A 21,113-nucleotide genomic window follows, 5' to 3' on the forward strand; every position below is an offset into this window, starting at 1 on the left:
AGTTGGTAGGAACATATGGGGCATTCGTTCGATTTTAAGGAAAGCGTTTCGTCGACGATTGCACTCAAATTATAAAATACTGGATTAGTTATCACGATGTTAATTGCCTCTTCTAAGAAAGAAATCGTTTCACAAAAACTATCGTTTATTCAGATATGCGGGATTACTAAATTATTACTATAGATTTGATTGTACGTAGATCACGAAAGGGATACAAATCACCTGCTAAACTGTGATTTTTGTTCGAAATTTCACCTTGAATTTCGTGCCGTCTTTAATGTAGGGACGTGCAGGCTAACGACCTCCGGGTATGATATTATACCTAAAATTGTAAATTACGTTTTCCACAGAACATGATTAGAATAACGTTGAGGTTCTTCGCTAATCAAAACTTTGCTCATTGACGTACAGAGATTCGAATTGAAGTTAAACATTCTAATTAAGGTCATCTCACCACTACCTTAGAGCCTTACGGAGCTCAGTTGATGCACTCGAAAGAGGATTGAACAATTTTGAGATTCTTCCTCGATTTTCGTATCTAAATACTAAATAGCAAACTCACATATTTCAAAATTGTTTTATTTGACCCTTAGGCCGCTGGAAAATCTAAATATAGGTGCTGTGGAGCAATCTATCAAAAGTCTTTTAAGGTTGTTGATTACGAATCTGAACTCAAAATTTCTAAATCCAAGATGGCAGACCAAAATCCGTAAAGTCACTCGATTCGAACGAAACTCGGTAGTCGGGGGTTTTCGAATTCACTGACCACGAATTTGAACTCGAAATTTCAAAATTCATCATGGTCGATCCAATATGGTTGCATAGTTACTTTTTGGATTTTTGTCCGCTATATCGAATTTCGAAAATCTGATTTTAGATTCGTTATCAGCGACCCCAACACCCCACATCCAGGCTTATGCAAATCTACAACTTTTGAATTTTTCCCTACCCTATAGCTTATCAAATCCCGGTAGTCTACAAGTTAAAAACCTTGGAAATATGGTATAATCTATATTTATCCGATTGAAATCTGTGATCGACTGCGATTGTGCTGACCCTGATCGCAGTACGGTGATAAAAACATGAAGTTAGGAATCCGCTTGGTACTGCTCGGCACCTTTTCACAGCAGGACTTAAAACGTTTACAGGCCTAAAGATTTATGGCAGTCTCTTTCTTGGTATTGCCGAGCATATAATTCTCCACCGATATACCAATACACAAAAGTACATTTGAGATATGTAAATTGGAATAAAAGTTGGTGAAATATCCTTCAGAAGATAGGAAATCGGATACATCTGCAGAGAGAACGCGGTGCCGAAGACACAGATAGACCAAGTTATAAGGTATCAAGACACGCTCCTCTATGTTATATTATGCTCTTCTCGCGATGTTTCTCGTGGTCGATCAGAGTTAAGGCAAAGAAAGAATAAGAACCTGGGATTCACAATTGGCCTCTTCTCAGACCACGCAAAGGTTCGATTGCCAATCGATTATCTATATAGAAAAAGGCATGTAGTTGTTTATCAGGTGAGCAAAAATAGAAAATAGAGAAAGGATTGTGTAGCACTGCGTTCCCGAGCCAGAAATGTGTAGGTATGGGTTATTTATGCTTTACGTGCAGGACAACTGCACAAGCGATATCAGCGGGACACGCGATGTCGCCGAAACCTCTCACGCCTATCCTATCTAGTCTTGGTCGTGCCTTTGCCTCGACCCTAAGCCTTGCCACAGGAAACTATTCCGCCAAGTGGGTGCTGGAGGATCGTCGAAGTCCTTTTTTTCGCCGTCGAGATCAACGTTTGCTGCAGAAAGAGCTTCAAGGCATCCGACCGTCATCATAAAGTGTACTAAACCCGCTTCTTCTGCATGTGAAACTTGAACATTTATGACCGATAATTGATCGTTTCCGGTTTGAGTTGTGAAAATGACGGGAACAGTGAGTTTTCTGGAAAAATCCTCCAGACAGGATTCTCAACTAGAGAGTTTCGCGTCCGTTGATTCGGAGGAACGGAAATCACCGGTCATGCAAGGAGTTAATGGCGAACGGAAGGAAGCCTCGAGGAAAGTGAGCCTATTTGCGATCTACGCAAAGATCTTCCGGGTTATGCTGGCCAGGTGGGTCCAGACTACCGATCCTAACGAAGAAAAATATATACGGGAATTGGAGGAACTCGTGCTGCCGAGCAACGAAGAGTGGCGTCGTCAAGTTTATTATCGTCTGGTGGATCTGCAGCGTGAAATCGACGCCGAAGGTGACGCTGCGGAGTAAGAAACTTAAAGGACGCGAAGACACCGGAGAGTTGAGATCTCTGGTGTCCGGCGGCTAAATAATTATGATCATATTTTCTCAAGACCGCTATTATGGTTTTTCCAATTCTAATCCAACTCCAATTACATGCGCTTGTCGAACAGCACTTGTCTGAAGCTGAAGCTATAGCGCGATTCCATTGTTGGTTGAATCGATTCGTTAGTTAGCCGATAAATCCCAATTTCATGCGTTTCACGATTTTATACCCAGATGGTTTTAAAAACCAAACCGTCCGACCAGGATTAGGGTTCTAAATCCCAGCTCTGCACCACACTTCGAAAGTTTCATCCTCGTGTCAAAAAAACATCCGATCGGCAATTCTGCGGGCAGACACGATCTTACTCCAAATGCCTAACCGGGATAAGGTTAACAATAAGTGACCCGATGATTGATCGACGAAACACGCTCATCTCTGACCCAGTAGCTGCACGACGACGACGTTACGTCCGCTTAATCGCGGTCAACTGACTCACTCCTCTCTTTATTTTCGTCTTTAAATTGCATCAATCTGCTGTAAAGTCCTCTCCTGTTGGTCTTTCATTCATGTAGCTTTCGTCACGCGAAAGGCAGACAAATTGAGGAATTTGCGATGACGTGTTTACCGTCCATGCATGTATAACTCTGCAATCTCCCAGGATGGAGGCTGACGCGGATAAAGAGCCAAAGGACAACAAGGAATGGGAATGGCAGCCAACGCCGGGTGCCAGTGGATATCCTTTGCGTCCTAAGGGACGAAGGGATACCTCGGCTGGTTCCTGGGAGGCGATCGTAAGCGCGGGTGGCTCGATGACGGAGGCTTGTATCCAGCCGGGATGGCGAGTCGGTGATTTAATCCTGGCATCGAAGGTCCTTCAGAAACAATCCTCACCACCGACTTACACCGACGAAGCAGAGATGCGACGAGTCTTCGGCCTTGTTTACGACGTCCTACGATGTAAGATGTAATATCTCCAGGCAGTCCATCGCATCAATTAAGTCATTGCAGGCAGTGCTTAATTCGATGAGATCAGCCCACTTTCACGGGTCTCGGTCATAACAAAAGCTCTACAATACATGCTTTGGCAGATAAAAATATTCTCAATCATGCCTTGGAGGATATTGGTTTCTGGTATCATCACCCGGATTTTAAACGCGAGGAGAGAATCGTTTGGCTTCTTCTCTACGACATGCAGGGTCGTAAGTTTGGTCGTCGAGGTGAGGTGAACGAGGTTGCTGAGCGAGAAAAGGCCTTCCAAGAAGCAGGCCTCAAGGAGATCGAGGACGCTTTGCTCGAGTCGAAGACACGCTTAGCCGCGAGTGTGTCGCGGCTACGTATAGGTGGCTCAGCCCTCAATTTGAGTAATGTTTATACCTACCCTTGAATCTTTCGCTACTAAGTATATCAGAATAAGTATCGCGTGCATATTAATGCATGGCATCAAATTCGAACAGGTGAATTACTCCCGCAGCACCTTCGAACCGCCGAAGGTGTGGTTTGGGGTGAAAACGGAGCCGTAGCCTCTGGCTGGGTAAACACGCTGAAAATATCCAGCAAAGAGGAATTCATCCGGGAGATGACTGGTCTGGGATTGACCCTGTGCATGGACTGCTCCGCGGAGGAAATCGACGAAGGAACATTCCTCTTCGATCCGACGTGTCCGAAGGTCGTCAACTTCCACGATGCTGCTCGAGAGACCATTGCGAGGTCCGACCTTGTTCGAAGTTACCAATTTGTTTTCATGGTGAGTAGTCGCGATGCCTTCTTTAACTTCGTTATTACTTTGAAAGAGCTTGTTGATACCAAAACCATACACAATCACTGCAGCGTGATCATCCATATATTATTGTATCATAGCTGCATGTCATAAACGACGTTTTGGTTTGTCGCGTAATAGACTCGTCAACGTTTGGTTGATCCGATAACCCAACTTCCATTGCAAATCGATATCCTCACCACCACGTGAATCCTGTTGCCAGTGTAACTCTCGCAGCTCGTAATTATCCAGCCGACGTTCATGTCAGCAATTGATGCACACGATTATCGGAATTCAGAGTACACATCAACGGCGCCTAAATCACGCGATACTTATCGTTAAGTTGTTGTGCTTGAGATCACGATTAACCCTAATAGGTCGCTGGTGGTGAACTTCACCCCAAACATCTTCAAACCTCCTCCCTTAGAGTCCCTTAGTCGTGAAAGTCGGCCTCTTACGACACCATTCTTCGAAATTTTTGGTACTTTCCTAAACTTTCAAAAAATGTTTTACAATATTAAAAAAATCAATTTTCTTCAGTATCTAAATATTTTTTTTTACGTTTTTAAAATTCATTTTTCAAGCTACATATCACCATTGGACTCAATTTCACCCCGTGTAACAGTTACCCGATTTTACTGAGGTGTGACCTACTAGGGTTAACCCCGCGCGATAGTAATTCGAGGCGATAATAATACGACAGTTCATACATTGCGTCGTCCCACCTTTCGCGACAGGAAAGGTCGTTGTGCTTAGGCGCAGCAGCGTTGGCACAAGCAGTGAGAATGGGCCACCTCTGTGGTCCAGTAGTCCTGACTCATGCCCTAGCGCCAAGACACACTGGCTACCTGGCGGGCCTCCTCGCAGACATAGACGACGCTGGTCGACTCCTCGCTTTCGGCACAGGACAACTTCGGCGAGAGTACGAGACGTACCTGCGAAATCTTGGAGTGACGCTTCAGCAGTGCCGCGTATTCGCTGAGTCGTAAATCGCACTGGATTTCCTTTTTCGCACTTTTTACACCCTAGTCGGCTGCGGTGATGATTGTGGATATTTTGTTAGGTACACCTCGCCTCCGGCTTCCGCAGAACTGGAAAGGGCTACCATAGTATTGGCGACTCCACCATGCAGCTATACCGGCATACGGGATGCCGTCGATCTGGCCGTTGCTCGAGGCGGTGAAACGTTGTTGTTGGAAGCTCTGACGGACGTCGACGGCGGACTTAGACAACCGCATACTCTGCTTGCCGAGCAGTTGGAAACCCTAAGACACGCTTTGACGAGGCCCAATGTTCAGCTTCTGATTTATCAGGCGCACAGTATTCTACCTGCTGAAACTACGGAAATGGTGGAGCAGGTGACACAGTATGCCAACAGAATGGCCGTTGAGAAATACATCCGTGAGCACTCGGTGAGAGTTTTCCAACTTTTCGGCAGGTCATATTATTACCCTCATCAGGATGTTCAACGATTAATCTGGTCTTCTTCGCAACATCTTCAGCCGAAAAGAAAATTCCTGAGTAAAGAAGCTGGGAGTAGAAGCGCTAGGTCTATCAAATCCAGCAAGCGTAGTCAGCTGGCTCTTGAACTACCCAAAACACAACCGGAAGACCGAAGATCTACTTCAGTTTACGACGATGAGGACGAGGCCTCGATATCACCTTCGATCGAGGACAAGGTGAGATTTTCCGTGTTTTTTAAATATAAGTTCTTACAGACTAGTTCAACTGCGTTCTCCTTTACTCAAGGTACCGGACAGCGATTTGTTCGAGTTTGGTCAAGTGGACGAGCTGTGCGGCAAGTCATCAAATAAATCAGTGGACGGGGGCTGTTATCTTGCGCTTATACGACGCAAGGAGATGATGCAGTTTAATTCTCTCTTCATGATCAAAGTTGCAGAAGCCAAAGGTCTGTTCGGGGATCCGAACAAGCAGCCTGCCCAACCAAAAGAAGAGCAGCAACCATTGCCGGTGCGGCAAGGTTCACAGCAGAGTCGTAAGGGCTGCAAGCGTAACAAGGTGTGTGGAATTAACAACAGCTCACATGAATTTTATGGTTTCGAGAATGTGATGTGATAAATCGTGGTAAAAATTCCAGATTCAAATGGATCGGATAGCAGCTCCAACCTTCTCATCAATGGTTAGAAACTTCAGGCACAGCAGCACCTGTCCTCGCCATAATCATCACGTTGCACACGACGAGAGGATAGCTCTTGAACAGGTACGTGACGCCCGGCGTCGCGACGCTCGTCGCTGGTGGGACGAGCTGGCGCCATACTTGCTTCGCTCTACTCCAAAAATTCGCAAATCTTCTGGCTTTCGCGCGACACGAACTGACCCTAAAACAAGAAAGGTCTTCTACTCGCTGCACGTCGAGGAGATCTCCTACATGCAAGCAACTGGCACTGTTTTAAGCGCCTGACCAGTCTACGAGAGAATTTCAGTGTGGTTGGGTGAATTGTTGACGCAAAATACTTGGACGTTTATCCAAAGTCTGGGATTTTGTTTTCTTCAATGGTTTTCACCAGCGCTGGAACTGAGCTACAGATGTTAAAACTACTGTTTGCGTTATGATCACCCCACTTTTCCTCCATCATAGATCCAGCGAGGTTCTCGGCTGTAGGGTTACCGCCTTTTTATCGTCTGAAAGTGACCTACATCTCGTCCAATATCACTGCGATTTATAGCTGAGAGATCGGTTGACTAATATTCAACGTTTCTTAATACCATGATGGATCTACGATGAAAAATTCCGGATAAAGGCATATTCCGCCGAATTGGTGGTGCAATAGAAACGTGTATTTAATTCAGATACGAGGATGATACGAATAAAGCAAACACCTACAAACACGTTACCTCAACGCTAATTATGTGTCTTGTGTATAATAATCGTTATAGAACGAAACCGACAATCATTTCTTTCCTCGTGTAACAAGATCAATTCCCTTTCCTTGATCCCACTCGTTCCAAATCTTTTTCCTCTTACAGGATCGCCCCCCGTCGAATAACACTTCTGGTTCTGAGTCAAGTCAACAGTACGAACCAGCATGTTCGAGGAAATGTCAAGGATACGTAAGCGACATTGGAAATACGACAGCGGAAGTTCCATTTCGCCGACAAATGGAATCCCCGCAACATCAAGAGGAGAGTGTGAAACGCGTAAGCATCCCAACGCGTGCCAGCATGAAACGAATCAGGTCGAAATACTGCGGCAATAAGGAAACCTCCGTGACATCGAGACCGGAAACGGCTACGGGACACGACTACAAATTTACAAAACGTTGCCACCTGATTACGTGTGGGCACAACTGTGAACGAAACGCAATTTACAGAACCCTTCTTCAAGGCATACATTATGCTGTCTAAGCGCAGCATGATCATCTCCATGCAGTTCCTATTCAACACACTAAAACGAAAAAAATTTGATACATAAGATAAACTTATTATACCTACTATAATATGTATATAAAACTTATATTTTCATATTATCGTTCGATAATTTAATTTTTTATTCCATCAGTTGACGAGTCACGTTACATATTTTTACTAAAGAGTAAGAAGTTGTGGATTGATTGAGTAATCACGTGTATACCTATAACCACTTGGATATATTTAGGCGTTTCACAACAATTTCAAATCACACTGTAGAACGGGCCGGGTTGTATAATTTCTCAACGGTTCCTGAACGAAGTCCGTTTCTGCTAATTGTTCGCACTTCCAGTAGCACCATTTGCCGGAGATCAAGTCCACCCACAACCGTCTTCGTGCGCATTGGCGTCCGGATGCGAGATACAATTTCGCCTTCGGCCAAAACCTGTCGGTAGTCATTAAAAGCGCATATCCGTCACTTCAAACTCGACTTTCTTGAGACAGAGAGAAGAATTTCATCACGTTAAGCGTACCAACCTCGTAACCAGCGACTGGCCCGGAGAGTGGAGGAAGCCAGGAGATGATCAGGCCGTAACCCGACACCCGAGCACAGATAGTAAGGTTCCTCGGAGGTTGAGGGTTTGTCGGATTGATCGGACAATTGCACTCTGTCTTTAACTGCATCGCATCTTCCTCACCTTCAGACTTTCCCACCTCCTGCTCCACATATACGGACATAAATCGGACAAAGACAAGAGGACGATATTCACTTGCGGTCCGTAGTGATATTTGGTAAATTTTTATCAGTTACAGCCTTCGGAACAGAATTTGGACATTTCTTTTCGAGTGTCTTCGAAAGTTTTGAGATGTGGAACGTTACTGGAGGGCGTTGGTGAAAGAAGATCAGAAATATAACTGTCACCGGTTGTAAAGTCGGTTAAATTTCTAAATACTGCAGGACTTAGCACCGAGGGATCGATATTTCTTGACACAATGGAGTTGGTGGTTTTGCCTATGATATCACTGATCTTCGGCTTATCTAATGGAGTCTTAGAATTACATAGTGTCCTAGTCCCGTAAGATGAATTTGCACCGGAACAATAACAGCAACTTTCCATAAAGTGCGAGACGCTGGCAAGAAGTCTTGAAATGAAGGGTATAACACGGTCTCTGATACATAGTTGTGAGGAGAATTTTTTCAGAGCATCGAAACTGCGTTCAAAAAAGATCTGAATGTAGGTTGGTGCTCTTATGACGCATGAGAATATATAAAGTAACAAAGAGCTGACGCCTCGCAAGTGGTTTGGACACGCGATGATCACCGTCCACAGACACAGCATGTGAGAAAGTAGAATTTTTAGAAATGAGAGAAAAGACGAGATCAAATTCGTGGGTAAAAAATCGACGAAAGGACAAATTCTGCAAAAATTTGAGGTCACCAATGACCCACAGGTTTCGGCCGCAGATTTTAAGGAAGGCAAATGGGTTTTTTGAAATAGTATAAGCCTCTTGACGACGTTCAAGTACTCCATCACCCTACAGAGATGGCGACAGATATTTGCCTGAAAATTGCTAAGCAATTGTGCCAAGGTAGAGATGTATCGATAAGAGGATTCCAAGTGGTCCAAAGCCATCTTAACGAGCATCATTACTGTCTGCATCCCAGGCATTGAGCAAAAGAAGCTTCTCACTGATTCTAGGTAGGTCGAAAACGAACCAAAGAATTGCTGGAGCGACGCAAAACACTGTTTTTGTAACAGGATGCGGACGAAATTGGCCACAAGGTTGGCCAAGTAGCCAACATTTCCCGGTATTTCCTCGACCCAGTATTTAAAACAAGTAAGAATTTGCGAAAACGGCGGCATTAGAAAATAGGAACGAATCAATGGGGACAAAGTGATCAAAAACAGCACTGTCAACCCGATCAAAAGATCTCTCTGGCATGTCTGCCGACCACTCACTCGCGGCTTTCTACCCGATGATGTTTTCAGGTAATTCCAGAGCTCGGAGCGATCGAAGTCATTTGCACCGCGACAAAAGCTCGGATCGGCGAGACACTCGAGGATCCTTGACATCTGTTCGGGGGTTGCACCTTTCCTCAACTCATCCGCCAAGGCTACTATCATTCCATCCTTCGTGCGACACTTGCTCTGGAGAAGACGCACCGTGCACATCAAACCGCTGCTGGTTTGTTTCACAGAATTTCCACTTGCCGGGCATTCGCAGACCATCTTTTCCTTCGGGGAGGCAGAGAGGCTTGGATCATCAGCCTGGTTCAGGCACCCGCAGCTCTTCAAAATATTCCGCAATGCGTGATTGCGGTTTTTTAGGTTCTCCAGTCCTTGACGAAGCTGCTCGACCTTGCAGACCTAGGACGAAGAAACACCGATAAAAGCTCCGTTTCTATGAGGCAAAAATTTCTTCCCAGTTTTTTTTTCACGGCATGTGAGACAGACTAGCGTGAGACTGCCCGGAGCGCAATAACTTATCGTCACAGTAATAGTCACCATCAATCAAGACGAGTGGGACTCTGGAATTTCATCCACGTGACACGATCCCACCCGCACAGAAACTACTAGAACTTTACAAGGAAACAGCGAGCACGAGGCACGCAATCAAATTCTGGGGTAGGTATGCCATCTGTCGGTTCGGTGACCTCTTTAATTGAGATATTACGACCTACCCCATCGCCTCTGGCTTTCAGACGTCGAAAGCCTTTACCTTTTTGATTTCAGGTGGCACTTCCGCAGGATGTGAGCAAGTACATTCAACCGAGTCGTTAGGGTAGTTCTGCGGATCAACGACTTCCGTGTCTACCGGGTGACACATTTGACACGGTGGTGATCCTTTCCGGTTTTCGATCACATCGCACATTGTGCAAGCGCAGGGACAAACTTTGCAGAATCCGGTACTCGTCGGTAAATCGTTTTCCACTTCGCATCGGCAAATTTCGCATTGATCATCAGGGATGCCTTGTTTTTTCTGGCCTAAATGTGCGAAAGAAATCTGAGAGAATGGTGCATATTTGAACAATACGTCGGTGTTTTGCGAGAATGACGCACCTGACGTTCGGGGAGATTCGTTTTTGCAAATTGTACACATAGAAAAAGAGCTATCCAAGCTGGTGTACGCGTGGCAATTGGCGTCTCCTTTTCCCACCTGGCTATGTCCAGAATCATCAATTTCAGAAGAAGGTATTGTGGTCTCGGTTATCGTCGATGGATCGGAAGTCGATATGACGCTGGATTCTACCGCCTGTTCGCAACTACATCTGGAAGAAAGTCTAGGATTTTCTTCAAACGTCGGAAGAAGAATAAGAATAAGAAGATGAAAATAACAATCACGCAACGTAACAACTATCGTTAAGAATTTTTATTTATATCTCCTTTTGTTCGTTATAAATGTGCCTCGCTGTCTCGAGATGTATGTTAATTAATTATGGGTTTCAAAAACTCCTTACGGACAAAGGTCGACCCCTCCAGCCATGCGGCCTGCACAACCACAAGGACATTCAGATTCCGACGAAGTTTCGTTGCAACCGCAGTTGCAGCTCGTCGTCACCTGTGATTTTCTCGGCTTCTTCGTTGCAGTTCCTTGACGCAGAGATTCTTGGTCATCGGATGAGGAGCTTTCTTCCGGTGGTTCATCACCGCCGCCACCTTCCAGGTCACGTTCCCATTCAGCGCACGAGCAAATAACGCAGCTGTTGCACTGAAAAAATCGTAAAAACATAGACACGGGGTACATTCATGTCCTTGAAAAAGTACCTTGATGGGTTGACCACAGGGACAAGTATCAGGATCAACATTACTCAGTGCTCGCAAACGCTCCGCAGTTTTTCGTATCGGCTCTCTAACGCTGGGTGAAAATCCTGCGTTCTGTAACAAAGAAGAAAAACATCCCGTCACCGTATCCTCAAGCACACAGATTACGCAAGCACCCCGAAAACAAACACCTCAGCATTTTTATAAGCCTCCTTGAACTGGCCAGCCAGAGTCCTCATGGCCTCCGGATCCTCGGGCAATTTTCTCCTTCCATTCCCACTCTTACAATTACCACAACACGACATTGGCTTTTCGTAGACCTCGCTGAGACTGGGATCACACATGATGGGGATGACTCTTGACGGCGAGCTGCCAAGTACCCGCTGCTGGACTTGGCCCAGACATTTTTGGGTGCAGCGCAACTCGGCGGTCAAGTTTTTTGCCTGGCAACTAAGCTCGGCCCGATCCTTGTGCAGGTTCTTCAAGTTCAGGCTGATCTTCCTGCTGCTCGCTTCCAGTTCCTGGATCCTCTGCCTCACCGGGTCCCTCGAGCTTCCGGCGACTCGGCAGTCATTCACAGTCTGATTCATCGCACCCGGGCACTCGGGCTTGCAAACCTCGGGATCGTTAATCACTGCGGTTTTCGCCTGGCCCAAAGTGTGTCCAGCCTCGGCCATCGCCTTCTTGTATCGCTGTTCCTTCACTTCCATTTCGTATATCTTTTTGCGAAGAGATTTCTCTTTCCTAGCCAACACCTGAAGCATGCAGACCCGAGGCTGGTCCTCGTCGTCGATTATATTACCAGTTTCTCCGGTTGGAGTCGACGTATCTGTACACAAAAAGCGATAGGAACTATCAACTGTGTCACAACCATGTCGTAACGACTGCGGATGATAAGTTTATGGGGAAAAACATAATTCGCCGCGATGAAGATGCTCCGGCACCGATTCCCCCAAGAAATTCATCGGCAATCAACAAACAACGTGTCATCTTATCAAACCTTTCGTTTCGCCGATTTTACCCTCGCGTTTTTCTTCCACTGGATCATCGTCGGCGTGTGCTAGTTGCAAAAGATCGAGGGGTCGTTCTCCTTTCTGGACAGCGATGCTAGCCTCGATTAAAGCGACCGGAAGCATTGCCTCCAATCTGTCCAGTCTTTCTCGGAGGCAATTTGCGTGATATTCCAAATCGTTGACCCGATTTTCACCGCGGCAAACGTAAGTGCCGAGACCGCCATAGCACGCGGTAGCTTGCGAAGCGTTGATACTCATTTTCAGTTTTTATTATTTACTTTACTTTATTTTCACACATGCTTTTTACTTATTCCATTTTTTATGCTTTATCTTTCAAAATTTTTTTTTTTTTTTTTTTTTTTTTTTGCATACGTTGCACAGAAATTTTGGTTCAGGATTTACGCTGTTCTCGTTGGGGAGTGAATACGACGTGACGGTCGAAAGAGGCCAAAAATTTGGAGAAAAAGAACTAAAGATGGCAAAAAAATCGCATTCCGTCAACCAGCTGTTTAGATCGAAACTCGAGGATCGAATGATCGTTAAAAAAGATTGATCGAAGTACTGGTAGCTGAATGAACATACGCATTGTTCCAGTTATTAGAAAAATTGCAAAATTTTACAATGACAAACGTCAGTCAGATCAATAACATACGTCAAACATCGTTTCACGCTGTGACTAAAAGTGATATCAAAAAGATAAAAAGAAAAGCTTAGCACGCTGGCAATATGGATTGAAAAATGTAACTAAACGGTGAACAATTATAAAGTTTAACTTCGTTTAAATCATGTGAAATTTTTTGGCCGTTAAATAGCTTGTCGGATCGGTATGAATCGTTGGGTTATATTGTCCCAAAAATCTCCTCAACGAAAATGTGGCCCTTGCGAAATTGGCTGCAAGAAAAATTTGTCCTCAAGGCAAATGATGCCTCGTCCGGAACACCGTCGGGACAAGAAAGTTGCACTTTTGGAAGCACCAAGTATTTTCTGCTCTGCGGTTTGGGAGGCGTAACATCGTGCGGCAGTACTCACACCCTGATAACGCCCCTAGATTTGATTAAATGCCGATTGCAGGTGAATCCATAGCCTCCTCCGTATACCTTCGACGTTTAAAAATGTCGACGACAATTGCCATCGACAGGTCGATCGAGCCAAGTACCAGAATCTAAGTAACGGGTTCAGAGTAACGATAGCGGAAGAAGGAGTACTCGGATTGACGAGAGGATGGCTCCCGACGTTCCTGGGCTACTCGACTCAGGGTTTATTCAAGTTCGGTTTGTACGAGTTCTTCAAAGTGTACTACGGGAAATTGATCGGAGACGATAACGCGTTCGAGTTTCGTACGTGGTTGTATCTGATGAGTTCAGCATCGGCAGAATTTTTCGCCGACATTGGACTGGCGCCGATGGAGGCTGTGAAGGTGTGCTCCAACTCAAATTCCTCGTCGACGTCTTCGGCCCATATTCACGACAACTTTTTCCCCACTGTTTCAGGTCCGGATCCAAACGTCTCCGGGCTTCACAACCTCCTTGAGCAAAGCGATGGGAGTCATGATGCGAGAAGATGGCGTCGGCGTCTTCTACAAGGGTTTAGTGCCGCTTTGGTTCCGTCAGGTTCCCTACACCATGATGAAGTTCACGTCCTTTGAAAGGACGGTGGAACTGCTCTATCGCTACGTCGTTCCCAAGCCACGTTCCCAGTGTACCAAAGCTGAGCAGCTTCTGGTGACTTTTGCCGCTGGATATATCGCCGGAATATTTTGCGCGATCGTCAGCCACCCGGCTGACACTGTTGTCAGCAAATTGAACCAGCAGAAGGGCTCTACGGCGGCCGAAATTGCGAAGAAGCTCGGCTTCGTGGGTATGTGGAACGGACTGGGGCCTCGGATCATCATGATCGGGACGTTGACCGCTCTGCAATGGTTCATCTACGACGCCTTCAAGGTCTTCACGAAGATGCCACGACCTCCGCCTCCAGCAGGCGAAAAACGTCAACACTGATACCTGCAGAGGTGGAGGGCGATCGTTCGCTGCGTTTTGATCTTGCAACGACGTGCTGAACGTGAAAATCAGTCTTTAGCCATGTATATACTATCTAAAATAAACCGCATTCGTTGTGGACACGATCTGGGCGACGATCGGTACTCTGAAACTTAACAGATATATGAGTAATTGCAGAAACTGATATAACAGTTGGTAAAAAAGTACATATAACAATAAATATTGCACGAGGAGAATTTATTACACCGATTGCTACTGGCTGGCTGTACTCCCGTAAGAGAACCACAGAGAGCGAGAGAGAGAGAGAGAGAGGGAAAAATAAGAGTGTAAAGCAGAGTTGGAGGGAGAAGACGGCAGAGTAAAGTATTATGGTGATTCAGGAGTTCCTGACTCCTGGACGTCAACTGGCGCCCGAGAACTCTGCGGGAGTCACCAACGACGTCGCAAGTGCTCAACACTGTGCCCATCGAGGCATATACGCGGTTGGTTAATGTCCTCGACGGCTAGCTAGTCCATTGAATTTTAAATAACCGGCACTAAAGGCACTCAGTCCATTCAGTCACCCGGTAAGACAGTCCTCGGAGTTCTTGAGCTGTCTTGAGTATTGCGTACCGCGAAGTGAACTCACTTGGGGTTGTTAATGTTGGGCATCGTCTGACGTTTTAGGATCACCGTTCGTCTCCTTAGCGTAACTTTGATTTTCACTGACATCGTGTGAGGTAAAGAAAATCGCAGGACCGAGCTGATAGTTACGGTGAGATTTCATTTTTCCAACTAGTGTTTTAGTGCAGGTATCCGTGAAGTGATCAAGAGGTGGAATAAATATTCAACTGCAAGTCTGGCTTCGAGTCTTGATGATTAAGACGTCTGATTGTGAGACCCATTACTGTGATGATGATATGGTACAATTAAACGATATGTCACGAGGGTTGATGAAAATTGATTGGTTTTAATTTAGGAGACGCTCATATACGATCGATTCTAAGCGACATCAGACCTTTCTCGTCTCTCTTTTATCGCTCTCAATTCTGTTCGATCGTATCATCATAACGTTGCGGGAAGTTTGAAATTTTTCACTAAACGAAAATTCTGACCGTGCGGTAATGTTTGACGGGAAATCATTGAAAATCATCCGAACTCTGGGAACAATCAGATCTAGGTATAGGTGGGCGTTACATCGGCAAAGACAACGCGACAAGATGCATGGCTAACAATGGTAAAGGGTCCAATAAAATTCAGTAGCAGTTATACTACGTGGGAAGACGCTGCTTGCACACTTGGATTATGAACTCACGTTGGACTCTCGGCATACTCCGTGTATATTGTTGTCAGGTTTTATAAATACGAATGTGGTGTTATTGCGGTTTGGAATCTGAGAGTGAAGTACGGTTTGAGAATTCTTGAAGGAAATATTTTATCGTATAGTAAACTTTTCTCCGAGCTTCAAAATTCGAATGGAGTTGACGAATCGTTGTTTTCACTTAAAATCGACATTCGCTGGTTTCAGTCACGCGTATATACATACATACATACATAATACATACATGAATACACCTAATCATTAATCTCTGCTTGTTTGTCGTCGTTATTCTTCACTCTTTTGCAATGGCATAACAACGAAAGACATTCCACGGTAGAGTTTACTTCTTCGGTCGATGTCGTCGTAAGTTATTTGACGTAACGACATGACCCACGTGTTAACTACGACATTGGAGTGTGTATGTGAGCATACTATTATGAGAGAGAGAGAGTGATAAATTATACAGTGTAAAATTATTCTTCCACCCATGAGTTTGAATGATTTTAATTTCATTTCTAATTTATGAAAAACTTGAGCACTTTTGCCTCTCAAGACTTTGTTAGAATTTATTTTTACTCCTTACGATTTCCGATGTTTCGTATACGGATGGAAAAACAGATAACGGAACTTATCTATGTAGCATCCGGTTGTGCACACAGTGTAATATCCTCATTGAATACTCACTGCAGATTTAATAATTAACGGAGAATAACTGAAGAGCAAAGTGTATGAGAAGGTGTTACAGCGTTTTAAAAATCATATTAAAGCAAATACAGTCGGTGCGGGCGTGCTTTGAATACTCCAGTAGCCAGAATTCATTCTCGCGTCTGCCAAACGTGGCACAACTAATTTATCGTACGGTTTAGTTAGCTATAAGTATTTCAAACGAATGAATCGAAGTATTTTTCTTGCATATATCTTAAGATAAGGCGATTCCATTTCAGAAATAAAATTGGCGGATTCGGATACACCGGATACACCTGTTAACAACGACTAGGACAAAATGAAAAATGAATCAGTGTCGAAGAAACGTTTCAAGGTGTGATAAAATACTAATCGAACAAATGTAGAAGACACCCACAGATTTGAAATGGAATTTGATCACGAGCTTCGGCAGGGTAAGTACACTGTAATTAAAAGTCATTATACTTCAGAAATTATCCCATCCCGCCATATGATTTATCTCAAATTCATCCGCTGTGTGTCAGACCGGAACTCTCGTAACAATATCCTGTCACATGTGTCATCTCAGTTTTAATCAGACTGGTGTGTTTTTATGCATGCAAAGTTTATAATTACACTTATGAACCACACCCATTTCGCATCATATACGTATTGTCATGATGTGTCGGAAATTACGACCTAGTTTTTACCGAGCCGTTTGAAAAAAATTCATGTCAACAATGTCGTTCAGATTATAGATTTATTTTACGACTGATAAATTATACTGTTTAAGTAGTTTGGCTGAATCCACGATTTAAGTTACAGATATGAATCTGTCTCAGATATTTATATATATACTATTTGTAAATGAATATAGGTATTTACTTGAAAATAAATAATTTAAGCTAATGGAAAATTACGTCGAGTAAAATTCGAGTAAATCGTTAATTCGTTAAATAGAATGGACTCGAGACTGCGATGACAGTTGGTTTTGTGTTTGGTAACCGTGGAATACACGATACATAACTCATGTGTGTAAATAGCGGCTGAAGTAACAGTGATGTAATCAGATATCATTGTTTCTGTCCTCAATGTCTGTGCGGAAAATGATCGGCTATCGCCTTTTGAAAGGCGGTATCGTTCATCGTCGATTTCATTCTTGGTTCTTGTTTTCATCGTACCTATATCTATGTATATCGATTAGGAATGAGGCGCAGCAAAATCCTTGACATTGTTTCACGTGGCTATTATGAAGAGTGGGATGGTCTCGAGCTAGCTGTAACAATGTTCTCAAATTTTTTTAATCAACAATATTCAATAATTCCGTACAAAGATCAAAAACGTTGCAGGTTTCTCGAGATTTATTTTCTGCAAAATTGTCCAATTATCACTGATAATTCAAATTCACCGCGTCGATAAGCAATCATGTTGAAGTTAGTAACGTTATCCTACCGATTCATGCCGATGAAAAACCGTTATTTCGAAATTTTCAAACTGTTCGAAATTCAGTAAACCGTAATAAAAGAAAACAAATTTATTATTCGTAATCCTATTTAGTTCATTTGTATAAATAAGAAATTGGTCATTTTTTCTCAACGTTTCGTTACTATAACCATGTACTCTCGATAAATTGGTCCAACATTGAAATCGTTATCACAGATGAAATAAGATGACACAGAATTACTATTAGTTCGAATGCGTAAACTATGACTAGTCAGACACTTGAACTTTTTTTCAAACTAAACAGAATTCGTTTTTAAGTTGAATTAATTGTTTTTGTAATTCTTTTACCAGCAATGTCGTCGGAATAATAGACAGAAAATAGTTGAAATTTCTTTCAGTTTCGTTACATCGTTTATATTTCGTTTTCGAATTTCAGATCTTCTGCACTTTTTGCGCAGTCTCTCCACTGTTGCGCTTCCACCGACATTCGACGCCTCGCGAGAGAGGCTTTTAAAACGCATGGGGGATATCGGGGAACCACCGGACGAATATGTCAACATGGAGCCCGAGAAACCGCTTTCAAATTGTTCAGCCCAGCGACCAGATTCATCCGCAGATTATATAATGCCTTGTAGCTTTTTGTATAAAAATGGCCCGATCAAGATACCGCCTGCGAATGAAACGAAAATTCCGACTACTGTTCCTAAACAGTTTGTATCACCGTCTAGACCACCGACTTATTTCCAGCCGTTGCCTCCTACAGATTCACCTCTTATCCGATTACCGCCTCAGGATACGCCGTTATCTACGAATGTCGTATCTAACGTCTCGCAAGATCAATTGTCCAACGTCGAAGAAGTCGATGATTCTGAAAGCACGGAAATATACGCTAAGATGAATGCGCAAGAGGCTGAAGCAAAATCACAGAAATTTGAACAACTCCGGAGAAAAGAGCGAAAATTTTTGTTTGAAGTCACTCGCTCGTTTTGGGCTGGTGCGTATATCAGAGTTTATATTAGATACATATTTTTGTATTGTCGAAGTGGGTCTTTACAACTTCACTAACGTCAAAAAAAAAAACGATTCTTTCTTTCCCGCCGATTAAAGATTACATCAATCATCCTCACCGATGAACTATTTGGAAAAATCATGCTCCAAGTGAAAGCTCGGAATTTTAGTTTACCAATTTTTTTGCAGCTCTCTTAGACGCACATATTCTATGCTACGACACCAAGAAAGATCCAAAGCCCACACAGGTCCTACCCTTAAAGGGATCGACGTGCCAACCTGTGAGCGTCGAGCAATCCAGTCCTAAGAAGCCGGTAGATTCGACATTCGAAATTTGCTTAAAGGACAATAGAAGTTTTCAGGTAAGGCATAGTTACCAATGAATAGGATAAAATTGTTAAAGTGGATGCCTATGTAAAAAAAGTTTTATGAGTTTTATTTTACTTTGTTTTAGTTTATAGCCTTCGCCCCGAAAGATAGGTCGCAGTGGATTTCAGCGATTCGAAGAGTACAAGCTAAGGCCGCAACTGCAAATAAAGTCTCGCAACCAGTAAAGGCAATTCCGAAGCCTGTGGAAGTGGAACCTAGTTCGACAGATCGAAACTCAAATGACGATTACGAGGACCTTGTTATTACCTGCCTTCAGGATGCGTTAAACTTACCGCCAAGGATTCCCATCATAAACAATGATAATGGAAAATCACTAACAGCTAGCACCGCAGCGCCGTCAATAAATTCGAAATCCCCAATCTTACCACAGAAGGCTCCTGCCAAATATATTGAGGAACTATCTGAACCAAAGAACAGCAAACCTGGTAGACCTGCACCACCTTCAGTTCCAAACCGCAGTTTGAGGGAGCTTCCGTCTTTGCCTTTGTCCGAAGAATCTCCTAATGAAGATAAAGATATGTTTTATTCTATGATTCCTGAAGAAATTAATACCAGTCAGGAGGTTGCTTCTGAAATCGATGTGGAGCAAACAGTCCAAGCATTTGAGGAAGTCTTATACGATGACATATATAACGTAAGGCAGGAGGTGAGATTAATCGAGACAGGGAATATCGATGTGGAACAGGATACGCGGGCGAGTGTAGAGGAGAATCAAGAAAGCGAAACATACGATGACGTGGCGCAAGTAAAGGAGGAAGTGCAAAATCTTAGGAAGATGGAGAAGGAAATGCAAAAAACGGTAGAAAATGAAATTGAGAAACAGGCATCTAAAGTAGTTCCTAAGACACCTACAAAGTCATCGCCATTCAGATCTATACTTGATAGAATAATGCAAAAGAGCGAATCGCCGCAGAAAGGAGATTCAAAGAAAAACCAAATCTCCTCATCCCCTCAACATAACGACAATATATCAGCTCCGTCAAAATTACCTTTAGATCGAAAATCCGAAGAATTAAACCATAGTAACATCAATACGGAAGCAATTGATGGATCAGACTACAATAGTCCGCCACCTCCAAGACCGCTTCTTGACAAAAAGCCTCTGGATCATGAAATAGAGGAGGAACAAATGATCTATGATGATATTGGTACCAAAAACGATGAGCCTTTAAATTGCATCGTTAAACCTGCAAAGATATTGAATAATAAACAAAAGACTGATGCATTATGGATGAACAATAAATTAGTCTTTGAAAAACAATCAGTTGCAATCGGGCGGCATAAAAATTTGCCAAACGTAGTACGTAACTTAAATAAAACTTTTGAAAGTGAAATTTATCAAAATCAACCTGCCGATTCGAATCTTGAAGAGAATTCGGAACATTACCAAATACCAAAGAATCCAGATGCAGGTGCACAGACGCCGCCTCCTATGAGCTTGTTGGACACTACTGATGAGGAAATTTATGATGACGTGGGGATTGTCGCTCAAAAGAAACGTGCAAGTCAGGAAGCTAAAAGTAAACCTCTGGTACAAACTACATCAAAGATTGGTTGGAACCCTGCTAAAGCAAAATCGTCTGAAATTAATTCATTTGGGGCGACCAACAAACTTTCTACGTTCAAGCCAGAAGAACAGAGTTCAGAGAAGAAAGTCCGACAAATATTTAGTAGTGGAAAAAAGTTCAGAATGCTCCAAACGAAACCATGTATTACAAAGTCCGAAGCGTATCATAATGTGAGTGATATTTATGACGATTGCCGTTAAAGTAAATCACTTAAAGTGCCAAAATATTGAATGACATTTCAAGAAACAGAAAAAAAGACCCAAGAAATGCTGTTAGCCAGTTCAAAAACAAATGGTGAATATCCAAACTGTGAAAACTGTCCAATAGAATAAATATATCTACATATAACTGGGATTGACTGGTGTACAATGTGTCTACATATGTATCAGCCAAGTATTAAAGTCAACCTGTTTATAAGAAAACGATTCAAATCACTCAATTGTTGACAACTAGTGGTGTTTTTTGTTTTCATGGTTTTTTTTCCTCTAAAATCAAAGATGCCTTGATTATTTGGTAGACAAGGCTTAGGGATTTCAGATTTATGTGTTAAGCAGCC

The 21,113-nt window shown here is 43.4% G+C and overlaps 3 protein-coding genes across 3 annotated transcripts; all 3 read left to right on the forward strand.

Moving 5' to 3' along the window:
* Positions 1–1,875: 1,875 nt before the first annotated feature.
* LOC124404057 lies at positions 1,876–6,502 on the forward strand. The gene is made up of 9 exons (XM_046877874.1): positions 1,876–2,266; positions 2,945–3,243; positions 3,375–3,647; positions 3,741–4,030; positions 4,780–5,027; positions 5,106–5,454; positions 5,545–5,721; positions 5,792–6,061; positions 6,141–6,502. Exons 1-9 carry the CDS (start codon positions 1,926–1,928, stop codon positions 6,462–6,464), a joined length of 2,571 nt encoding a protein of 856 aa, XP_046733830.1. The 5' UTR covers positions 1,876–1,925; the 3' UTR covers positions 6,465–6,502.
* Positions 6,503–13,058: 6,556 nt separating this feature from the next.
* Positions 13,059–14,185, forward strand: LOC124404639 (phosphate carrier protein, mitochondrial-like). Its single transcript, XM_046878974.1, has 3 exons — positions 13,059–13,259; positions 13,327–13,605; positions 13,679–14,185. The coding sequence occupies exons 1-3, from the start codon at positions 13,059–13,061 to the stop codon at positions 14,183–14,185; spliced, it is 987 nt and encodes a 328-aa protein (XP_046734930.1).
* A 2,235-nt stretch (positions 14,186–16,420) lies between these two features.
* LOC124404769 lies at positions 16,421–21,070 on the forward strand. Its single transcript, XM_046879143.1, has 4 exons — positions 16,421–16,603; positions 18,028–18,585; positions 18,789–18,961; positions 19,054–21,070. The coding sequence occupies exons 1-4, from the start codon at positions 16,576–16,578 to the stop codon at positions 20,755–20,757; spliced, it is 2,463 nt and encodes an 820-aa protein (XP_046735099.1). The 5' UTR covers positions 16,421–16,575; the 3' UTR covers positions 20,758–21,070.
* The last annotated feature ends 43 nt before the right edge of the window (positions 21,071–21,113 follow it).

This window comes from Diprion similis, chromosome 3 (assembly GCF_021155765.1).
Source record: "Diprion similis isolate iyDipSimi1 chromosome 3, iyDipSimi1.1, whole genome shotgun sequence".
In the NCBI taxonomy this organism is placed as follows: Eukaryota; Metazoa; Arthropoda; class Insecta; order Hymenoptera; family Diprionidae; genus Diprion; species Diprion similis.